Source organism: Peromyscus maniculatus, chromosome 5 (assembly GCF_049852395.1).
Source record: "Peromyscus maniculatus bairdii isolate BWxNUB_F1_BW_parent chromosome 5, HU_Pman_BW_mat_3.1, whole genome shotgun sequence".
In the NCBI taxonomy this organism is placed as follows: Eukaryota; Metazoa; Chordata; class Mammalia; order Rodentia; family Cricetidae; genus Peromyscus; species Peromyscus maniculatus.
In genome coordinates this window covers 109,631,143-109,642,702 of record NC_134856.1, presented here as the reverse complement: position 1 = coordinate 109,642,702, position 11,560 = coordinate 109,631,143, and the positions used below count along the sequence as shown (strand labels likewise).

General features: G+C 37.0%; 1 protein-coding gene across 1 annotated transcript; it reads right to left on the bottom strand.

The window, feature by feature from the left end:
• Positions 1-3,450: 3,450 nt before the first annotated feature.
• On the bottom strand, positions 3,451-9,558 carry LOC102913868 (prolactin-5A1-like). Its single transcript, XM_042278759.2, has 5 exons — positions 9,483-9,558; positions 6,876-7,051; positions 5,360-5,470; positions 4,549-4,743; positions 3,451-3,758 (listed from the first exon to the last, which is right to left on the bottom strand). The coding sequence occupies exons 1-5, from the start codon at positions 9,511-9,513 to the stop codon at positions 3,570-3,572; spliced, it is 702 nt and encodes a 233-aa protein (XP_042134693.2). The 5' UTR covers positions 9,514-9,558; the 3' UTR covers positions 3,451-3,569.
• Between the last annotated feature and the right edge of the window lie 2,002 nt (positions 9,559-11,560).

The following is an 11,560-nucleotide window of genomic DNA, read 5'->3' as shown; positions in this document are numbered from 1 at the left end:
TTTTTACAACTGTGGCTGGATGTCTTTCTTCAGTCCTCCAAGAAGGGCCTTTTTACTTTTTTAGAGTTACTTTTTAAAGTCATGAGGTCAACAACTTGGACTACTATGCATGTAAGTGCTAATGCAAATTAAAGCCCAAGTTGACCTCCAGCAGCAGTTCATTCAATGTTGACAGTGAGAGAACACTTTGCCTGTTAGGATACTGTTACTCGTGGACTGAAATGCTGAAGAAACCCCTCCCCCTATTTTGTTCCTTTGCAAAAATCAAGGTATATTCTAGGGTTTCCTGGTTGACCTCAACAGATAAACTGAGATGATAGTCTTAGTTCAGAAATGATCTGAATGTAGATTTACAGTCTACGTGTACAGCTGGCTAAGTGAGATCGCTTTCGCAGTTCTGCATGTATCCCATCGGCTCCCCATTAGTCACTGAACTCTTAAAACTGGTATTGTAACATTAACACAATGTTTTGCGCCAATTTTATAAACTTTACAGTGCAATATGTGTTCCTTTTCTGAGGCAAACCAAAGGTATATTTCTCAAGGTTCTGCTGCTATCAGCAGTGTTGATGGAGGATTTTTTATACATTTGTAATAGATAGAAATAAACCAGAAAAAAAAGAAAAAAAAAAGTGGTGGAGGAAAAGGTGAACACTGCAAAAATACTCAAAAGGGCTGAGAGTTGCAAACGCCAAGATTGGCTTTGCATAGTAAATGGAATAGAACAGCTCTGAACTATAGCTTACTTTTCCTGGTTTGGTCTGACAGAATGATTGAATGCTTTTGTACAAAAATCAGAGCCTTAAAAACAAGGATTTGGTGAGATTGTAAAATGGTGTGCCACTTTGGCAAAACAGTCTGGTGGTTGGTCAAAATGCAAAACATTGTTACTCTGTTACTCAACAATTCTACCCTTAGGAATATAACCTCAAACTACTGAAAATGTGCACCTATGAAACATGTACATGAAGGTTTACAGCAGTGTGTTGCTAATAGTAAAAAAGTTAAAACAACTCAAATAGCTATCAAATACTGGAGAGAAATAAAATGTGGCTTATTCATACAATAGAATATTATTAAGACATAAAAATGAATGAGAAACTGACAGATTAAATGACTTTGGTGAACCTTCATAATTTCATTTGTAGATCTTTCCATTTCTAATTTATAAATACATTTGGGGTTATAAATTATAAATGTACTGCTTCCTGTCAACATTGTATACTTCTATTTGATGATTTCTGTGTCAAATATTATATGGAAATGTTTCCAAGTATTTTCTGTATTAACTGTGAATGAATAGAACAAAATAAATTGCCTGTGATGAAAAAAAAAAAACACTCTGAAAATTGCATTTTATAAAATTACACTGTCAAATTTCCCCTCTAATATTTTACCATCCTCTGTTTTAGAAATATATATATAAGGTGATATGAAACAAGTTAAGTGGGAAACATATACTCAATGCATTGGAAAACCAATAACTTGCATCTAAAACATCCATGAATCTCACCAACTCTCCCAACTTTGATGGAAACAGACTGAATTATAGCAGAGAGGTGACATTTTACATGCAATGAAGAGGTCATAGATTGGTTTAAGGTATGGTACTATGCAGAGATATTTAAATCATTGCAGTCAAAGGCAGGAGCAGGAATGAGAGTGAAAACACCACACTAGGTCTGAGGGAAGAAGATTAGCTTGGCAATGCTCCCGTAAATTTGGCAATTTTGGTATATGGTAGATTTTCGTTAATATTTATATACAAAATCATCTAGTATTGCTTGTCCTAGGACTACAGTAATTCAGTAGACTAAGGCAAAGTGTATTTCAGTATAGTTGGAATTATCAGCAAAGCTAGGGAGAAGGGAAGTAAAGGAGAACATAGGATGGTATCTGATATTAGGTTTAAAAATAACAATAGATTTATTTAGGTTTCCTTGAGTTTGGTAATTCAATGACAATTAAACTCCACATTCTGTCTCTCACCCATTTTTAGGGTTTGTAGTCTTTTTTCTTTCTTTTCTTTTCATATATTCTTTGGTGTAGAAAGACAGCTGGACAATCTCACTTTCAAGGAGGTCTAGCATTGAAATCAGCAAAGACTCTCACTTGCTCTGAGGCAGTTAATGGGTTGCAATGCTCTCTCCCATCATGCTTTTCCACACTGAGGACATGGACATTAGGGATTGTAGCTGCAAATTTGGGTGCTATAATTTGTGACCTTAATGAGAATATCTATGTGTGTGGGCAGGTTAATTGTTAATAAAGAAAATTACATAGGGTTGAAATCAAGGGAAGAATTGCATTTCATTCTTCAGGTAAATTAGTTCTAATGTATTTGATTTTCTGATCTATTCTGTATCCATAGGAAGAAAAGAAAAAGAGGAATTGTTAGGAACCCAATGGAGACATTAGCAGCCATGCAGATCTATGGCTGTGAAGTGAGTGCTTGTGATAAATGAGTTCCTATGAATCAGTTGGTAGATAAACTTCTTTGAACCACTTTGTTTTTTGTAGCAATGGGACAACAAACAGAGATGGTAAGGAGGTCACAAAGGGCAGAGCTGAGGAGTAGGAGAATCTAGCTAGGGAGGCTTTCATGATAAAGGTACTTTATCCTAAGGGATACCAATTTATAATAATCTTTTGCACTCATTAGTATGTTCTATGAGAGAGGTACCTGCCACTAAGATGGAATTTAGTTGAGAGCTTTTAAAGCTTGTAAGACTATGGTGTAAGAATTGCCTATTTCTTCTAATCTTCCATCCAATTGTGATAATGTCAATTAAATGGAAATACTCTGGCAAGGACAGAAGCAATGAACAGTTCTGGATTTCAATTAATATAACATCATCACAACTGGAAGTGAATAGAAGCATCTGAGGATGAGGGAAAAGTACTAATCAGTGTACAGATGAAGTTAAAATTAGCTAGGAGAAGCCTTGTTAGACCCTTGGGTAAAGATAATATGTAGCTGTATCTACAATGATGCTGAGTAGATGAGAATTCGGGGAGGAGCATGAGCCCTTGCAGATACCTAGATATTTCCTCTTTGGGTCCTAACACTTTCTGGACTGACACTTTCATGGAACTTAGGGATATTGAAGTGCATAATACTTGTAGGTTTTTCTCAGTACAATGTGAAAATTGGCTCATGGTGGAGGATGCTAGTTGCCATAAAGTATCCCAGGACTTCCATATTCTGGTAGAATAATATCTCACTCATCGAGTCTACTCATTGACTTGCATTTATTTACCCACTGTGATTCTGAGTTAGGTTGTATAACATCTTATTTTCAAGAAAAACATGTTACTTATGACAGATTTTGATAGGCATATCTCAATGCTTTTGATATGTTTGCTAGTAAATGAACAAAAGAAACTTTCAAAAATTAGTCTTTTCACACAGGATATTTTTAAAATATCAGTTTTTAATACTCCAAGAAGAGTCCCTTAATTCCTAAGTATACACTGAAAAGGTATAAAATTAACAAAAATGTCTGGAGGGATGAGTTGCTGTAGCATCCTTCTGTTTCTGAGCATTTCAGAACAGATAGGATGCAGACTTAACATTTTCTGGGGACCATTTGACATCTCAGGATCTTGACATGAGTGTCAATCTTTTCTGCATTGTACTTCAGGCAGCCAAGGAGGATATGATAGAAACGAAGGCGAGAGGACTCTTTTAACAGATGTGAAGATGGCAATCCTGCTGAGGCAGGGTAGTCCTCATCTTCCTCAAATTCAAGGCGAACCTAGTTACCAAAGGATAGGCATTTATTAATTGTACTGTTAATAATTATTATTCTGCTGTGCTTATAAATGTTGAATAAAGATTTGGGAGAAAATTAGGAAAGGAAATCTTCAGCCCAAAATATGGATTTTCAAGAGTCTAGAACAGGTAGTCATAGATCTGCTAGTTATCTAAGAACTAGACACAAGACCCCCCCACATATTTTTGACATGCAGCTGGTCCTAGATGGAGAATGTCTCTACAAAAAATAGACAGAAGTTGCTACTTGACTGTAGACGTGGTTTTGGGTGAAGGACAGTAGAAGAACTAGTGTCAACTCTCCTAGGAAGGACCTTTTCTATGTCTTTGCTGTTGTCTCTGAGATACCATTTGTGCATCTTGATTTTGTTAGTTCATCATTTTCCTTTTATTGCTTGCAATCAAATGTACTCACCATGTAATATCTAGAAACAAAGCCACAGAGATGATGAGGACTGTATGTGGTGGTTATGATGCAGCCAGAACAGGGATGGTGTGATAAGATCTGCTGAGATCTCAAGATCTCACTCTGCCCGGGAAGGGCACTGTCCAAATTACTGTGAGAAGTTCCTGTCTCCTGAGAACCCTGTGCTGTAAGCTGCTGAGTAAAACACCTTTGAGAAAGTTGGAGTTAATAACAACCCCTTAGACATGAGGCTGTCTATTAGCATGCCTCAATTTCATTTTCCCAGAAGAGAGATACTTCAAATGCATTTGTTTCTCCCAAGGTTTCATGAATGAGAAAAGCACAGTAGTAAGAGGTAGGAACTTACCAGATTAAGTAATGACTTAACATCCTCTAGGAGTTTTGTGAGTTTTGTGGAATTTTCAATTATCTTTCTGATTTTAGATATGAAAGCACCAACACCAGGGACTGACTCCACATCAGCAAGATCTATTATTACATGCTCCAGCGTATTGTTCCAGCCAACCAGCATGCCTATGGTCACTTTCAGAAGAACCTCAGGCTAGGAAAAAACAATTGAGCATCACATTAAAACACGTAAAAAACTTCAGGTTGAATTGCATGTGATACTTAGTGTAGTGTTTGTAGCTTGTGTTATACAATTTTTTGAGGATCATTTGCAGAAGTGTTAATACAGTGATTTGTGAGTGTCTAGACGTGGAATAGATCTTAGTAGAAATTGTCTTCCTTCACTGTTTTAGATATTATCTTCCTTTACTTTCTCTTATGTTTACAACTATTGATATGCATAGTACATGCACAGAATGTGCACAGCAGATGTACAAAATCATTAAAGAGCACAGAATACATGTGTGGCACGTGTACATATTTGATTACTTTAAGTTTAAAACATTAAGATTGGTTATATCAAGGAATAGGATGGGAAGGTGTATAATGTGTCAACTTTGCACCCAATGCCATATTTGCCTCCTGTGAGACATATATGATATTTCCCAAGATGTAAAGACCAAGGAGAAGGCAGCAACATCAGATAAGAATCATGAGCTTTTCCCTTGGATTGCTCAGTTTCCTTCCTTTTTCCTGTGAAGACCTGCAGCTTGGCAGAGCCCATGTACTGCTGCAGTTTAGGTGATGAGATAATTACACCAAGGACTCACCTGAATCTCTTGGCCTTCTGTTGTGTTATCTGGAGAAGGGAAGGAGTAATTGTGGCACAGCAGGTGCAGGGGGATTTTGTTGACCTCGGGACCTGAGTAATATTCTTTGTCCTGGAAATGAGGAGAACATTCGGTGAATTGGAGATCCGAGTCCATGAATCCATGAATAGCACATTAATGCATTTGGTCTGTGCTTACGTCTCAAGGATGAGCACTACATAAAATATTTAAATTTAGGAATGAGGAAAATGACACTTTAGTGTCGTTAGTGCCTCAGGTCTGTAACATCACTTTTCTAGCTTCCATTTGAGCCTACGGATTTCTTTGACTTATTCCTTCCTTGTTTTCTCATGCTTTCTAAAAAGTTATTATTTGAAAGAAGAAGGAAAAAAAAACCAAAATTACAAAACACTTAATGTTTCAATGATGCACTTTCCTATAATATGAAGGGCACAGTGAATGTGTATTTGAGTTTGTGAATCCTTGGCTTCCTGTTATTTAAGTTATCATTGAGTCTAGACACCTTGACTATAGAAATTTCCTTAAAAATTCAAACTGCAATTTGTTAATTGTAATAGAATCAGTCATTGGAAAACTCAAGCATAATATTTTCGGAAATATTATACACTGAAAAACTAAAATACAAATAATATACTTAATAGTTTTTATTATTAACATTTATTGAAATTCTATTTTATTAAATATATTATTTAAAATACATTTTAAAAAATTTTATAGTGAACAAAACTGTAAAGATATTGAACTAATAGGGATCCTATCAAGTTGAAAGATTGTCAGTCAAGATTGCAGAACGAGTGAATCTTCAGTGATTAATTAGGAACATGTTTATCACACAAATGAAAGGCCTGTGTTACAAGCTCCTTATTGTTTAAAGTCCTTGTCTGTTGTTACCACCTTAACTGACTTAGAGGGATAAAGAACCTTCATCTAGAAGGTGGAATTTGTAAAACACTTCCATTCAAATTGACAAACTCACATCTTACAATGTCTCCCACGTTTGGGGATTTCTGAGAAGCCATTATTATTAATATCATCATTATCATTATTGATTTTCTTCTTCCAGCATTATGTCTCTAATTTTAACTCTCCTCAATTCAAGCCATCCCCTGCAAACCATTCTGCTTTATTGGTATTTGCTGTGCACTAAGTGAAAAATGCTGATGGGAACTGGCCCCCTGCTCCCCCAAAAGGAAGGCAGAGATTCTTTTTAGCCAAATATTATAGGGCTTTGTGTCATAAGTGGAAAATTTTTAACTAAAAATATAAATTTTTTTTTAGAGAAAAATCATTTAAAGACTTTTTCCTCCTTAAATTTAAAGATTTCACCAAACTTCCATTCTTCTGGTTCTGCTTCAGTGGCAGATGGTTCTTGTGCCTGTGAAGGTGTGTTATATGATATTCATATGACAGTGCTTCTTCACTGAGCTGTAGTGCCACCCAGATATTGTTTTGAAAGCTCCTCTTGGGAGAAGCCAAAAGTAAGTGAGATACTTACAAACTCATTGAACATTTCCAAGGTGAGGCGGTTGATATCTTCAGATACGCCACGTGCCTGATTAAGCAAGTACTCAAGAGTCAGCTGGCAATGCCCATTTATTACTTCACACATGGGCAGAGAGGCCACATTCTTCCACAGAAGCATGCTTGACAATAGCGGCAGCAGGAGTGCCCCTGCCATAGAGAAAGATGGTCTATCCACGTGAAGTGACATGCATCACCCTGTCTAGAGAAGCCTTGTCTAGCTCCAGAGCCCTCTTTCATACAGCTTTGTACATTTGAGCTGGCTTGGGAGAACAAACATCATCCACTATGAAAATCACCCCAATGCTCTGTCCTTCGTGACATGATAGGTGCTAAGACCTCTGCTCTGATCACACCCACTTTTCAAACTTGTGACAATGACCTGTGCTGATTTCATCAGGCAATAGATCTCTAAAACATTAGTTATTTGTCCTTTCAAGAGGAAAGATCAAGTATGTACCACATTAAAAAGGCTGCCTGCCTACCTGCCTTCCTTCTTTCCTCCCTTCTTCCCTCCCCCCCCCCCTCTCTCTCTTTCCTATTTTTTGAGACAGGGTCCCTTTGTGTAGCCCTGGCTGTCCTGGAACTCGCTTTGTACACCAGGCTGGCCTCAAACTCAAAGAGATCCCTCTGCCTCTGCCTCCCAAGTGCTAAGATTAAAGGCATGTAACACCATTGCCTGGCTAAATAGTCTTTTAAACCTTAGTGATACTACCACAGAGGATTTTCAGAAATAAAAATATGAGTACCAGTCAGGGCATAGTAGTTAAAATTTCTGCCATAAGGTATGAAGGTTGTAGTTACAATTCCCAGACTCTAAGCAAATGCCTGGTGGAAGTTGAGGCCCTTGTTAAGTCCAACCTTCTTAAAGGGCAGAGATAGGAAATCACCACAGAAAGCTGGATAGAAAAATTAGCCTATGGGTAAGTTGTGATTATAGTTGAGATGCCTCAATAAATAAGATAAATCTATTAAAGATTATTCCTGACATAGACCTCTAGCCTCCAAGGATCATACATATGCGTAACAATATGTATACATGCACACATAATACAAATGTGTACACACAAAAATGAAAACCTGCAAAAACCCAAACACACATATAAAGAAGCCTCCCAAAACAAAAATCCAAAATGATACAAAAAACTTGTGAGTCTCAGAAACTAAATTCCACAGAACCTTTTGATAGAAGCAATTTGAAATATCCAAACTAAAATGAGGGAATTATTTAAGATTAAGGTATGGAAAATATCTAATCTCAAATATCTCAAAGAATTAAATATATCAGAAAAATTATTCAGTGTGAAAGTTAGTTAACCAACCCTTTTAAATATAAAAGTAAACTTTTGTCAAAATTAACATTATCTCAGTTTTTCAAAGAAAATGATGTTTTCATGAATTTATTTACACTTGATAAATACACACACACATCTTCTGTTGCTTACTGAAGAGATATTATAAGTCTAGATATGTTACTCTTTTTGTTTCAAATTCCATAAAATAAATTTCTTAGTTGTTACAAATTTAGTTTTTTATATTTCTTTAACTTTTTGAAACTATAATATATTTTTATCATTTCTCCTCACATTCCTTTCCTCAAACCTTCCATGTGCCCCTCTTTGCTCTCTTTCAAGTTCATAGCCTCTTTTCTCAGTAATTGTTGATACACACACACACACACACACACACACACACACACACACACACACATCCAATTAGTTTTCACTATACAGTATCAAAAATATAAAGGCCAGTACATGCCACTAGCATGCTTTTCTTTTTACAAAATCACTTGGTTTGAACCAAGTTCTCAGGAGAGTATAAGACACACATCTAATCCCAGCACTCGGGAGGCAGAGCCAGGCGGATCTCTGTGAGTTCGAGGCCAGCCTGGGCTACCAAGTGAGTTCCAGGAAAGGCGCAAAGCTACACAGAGAAACCCTGTCTCGAAAAACCAAAAAAAAAAAAAAAAAAAAAAAAAAAAAAAAAAAAAAAAAAAAAAAAAAAAAGACACACATCTGCAAATATTGTCCACCTTAGGCTGAGAACTGAAAGTTTCATTAGGTTAGTTCAAGTCCATCTGTCCAGAACAGTGAGCTGAAAGTTTCATTAGGTTAGTTCAAGTCCATCTGTCCAGAGCAGTGAGCTGGAACCAGAAAAGGTTACTTGCTTCATTCTGGAATTGTGACAATTTGTACCTATTGACTCCTGTGTTCTCACTCTAGATAATTTCCGATTTTGAGATGAACCATTCCTTGTCCTGAGACTGTCCTGAGCATTGAAGATTGTGCCAAGATCTCCCTAGTTTCTACAGAGATGCTTGTAATATGAATACCTTGTTCTCCCCACTTCAATAGAGACAACACACATCCTAGATATTGCTACATTTCTCTGGAGCATACAAGGCTCTCTTCAGAACTGTTGATGGAAGAGTCTACTGTGCCTATGCCTTTTATAGCAAATACTATAGATTTTTTCCTAAGTACTACATAAAACCAAAAAAGTATTTTATCCAAGTGTAGCTTGGTGTAAAATTATGAATTCTTTCAGTGTGGAGGGGCAAAAGTGAAGAAATACTTACAGGAGCAGGTTTGAGTCAAAGACAGCCGCATCTCTGAGAAAGCTCTGCAGTGTGGATAATAACTGAGGGAAGTTGCTTCTCCAGAACCCTGCTGTCAGTTACTGTCCACCACCTATATAGTCCATCAGACCACTCCCAAAGGTGTGCAGAGGTGGGCTGCAGGAGGAAATGGTATTGGAGTTCCACGTGAGGGTCATGGGACTCCTCAGGAAGTGTTGATGGTCTTATCACCATAATGGAATGCCTAGCTGTATCTATATTGTTTTCCTTATTTCTACACTTGGCCTTCAATTAGGCTTCAGTTAGATCATAGATCACCACTCCCGGATGTCACTCCATAGGAATGTGACAATTTCCTAACACTTCATCCTTTCCTGCAGGCTCTTACACTTTTCTGTTAACTCTTCAGCAAAATTCCATGATCAATAAAATGTGTGACAAGCTTTCTTTCGATTCCTTTATGAGTAATAGGCCACCATGCCACAGTAGCAATAACATAGTGCCATTTTAGTTGATATGATTCTTTCCCAGTAACCACCAATCAGCTGTATAATTGGTCTTTGGTATCTAGGCTGACAACAGTAGTCATGTGTGGTATAAATGTATTTTGAAAAGTTCATAGGGCCGGGCGGTGGTGGCGCACGCCTTTAATCCCAGCACTCGGGAGGCAGAGGCAGGCGGATCTCTGTGAGTTCGAGGCCAGCCTGGGCTACCAAGTGAGTTCCAGGAAAGGCACAAAGCTACACAAGAGAAACCCTGTCTCGAAAAACCAAAAAAAAAAAAAAAAAAAAAAAGAAAAGTTCATAGGCACATAACATCTATTTATCAAAATATTAGTGAAAGCCTCCATATTGGACAAGGAGAGGACCTCCCCAGAAATAGATTTTTTGCATGGCTTAGAATACAAAATGTGGGTTCCCATTTTGAACAAGTCTTAAACTAAATCAGAAGGTGATTAGTTGGTTGTACCATGAATGTTATGCCAATATTGGAATAGCCATTATATTTTGCTTAGATTGCTAATTGTGTTAACATACAGCTTAGCAAGTCATTTCTTAACACTTTACCCAAGTATCCTGCCTAATACATTTTGAATTATCAAGTCAGCAGGTATATTGGGAGTTCCTAGCTCAGGCCCAGCCTTATTCATCCATACACTGAAACAAGAGCCTATTATATCTTCATCAGTAGGTTTATCACATTAGGTTTTGACTTATGCAAAATCAGAGCATATGTTCTGTGGGAGGCCTTTGAGGCCTCACTGATTAAACATAGCCAGGACAATAAGCATCTCATCATTTGTCAGTAATTTTAGGCTTTTGTGCATCTTTTCCACCATGTATCACATCTATTTTGAAATTTTTAACAGCTATGTTGACAGTTCATTTAAGTATGTAAAATATAAGATGTTAGTTATTATTATAAAGTGCTACTTTTCAGATGGGGTAGGAATGGCCTCTGAAGATTTACGGCTACCTTCTCAATACAAGTGAAATTCACTTTGCAACTCAGCTTCTGAGCTATCCTGGACACATCAATAAGGGTTCCGAAAGTATGAGAAGATCCCATTGCTTTTACAAGCATTTTCTCTAAGTGTCGTCAACAGGTTGTGCGTAAGTCACTACTTCCTTAGCTTCTGCAAACACATTATTATTCTCCACAAGACATATGGCTTCCACATCCTTAGGCATGAACACTGTATAATCTCTGTCATATAAATCATTTTATGGTTATAAGACAACCTAAATCCTTTAATTGCTCTCACTCATGTTCATCTATTCTTGCCCCTTTCTTCCAATTAATTTTGAGATTGCCATGATTATTTTTTAATTAAGTATTTATTCATTTATTCAGCAGATACATTTTTTCACAATAGGGCACTAAGAAATCCATAATTTTATATCACCTTTGCAGGACCTTACATGACTGAAAAACATTGAAAACATTGTCTATTCTGTTAGCCAACAAGATGAGATGGTTCCAGACTCAGGAGAACCCTTCACAACTTCAGGTCAATCACCAATCACTATCACCTCTTCCTCCCTTTAGTGAACTATGTTTCACAACTTACAATACCT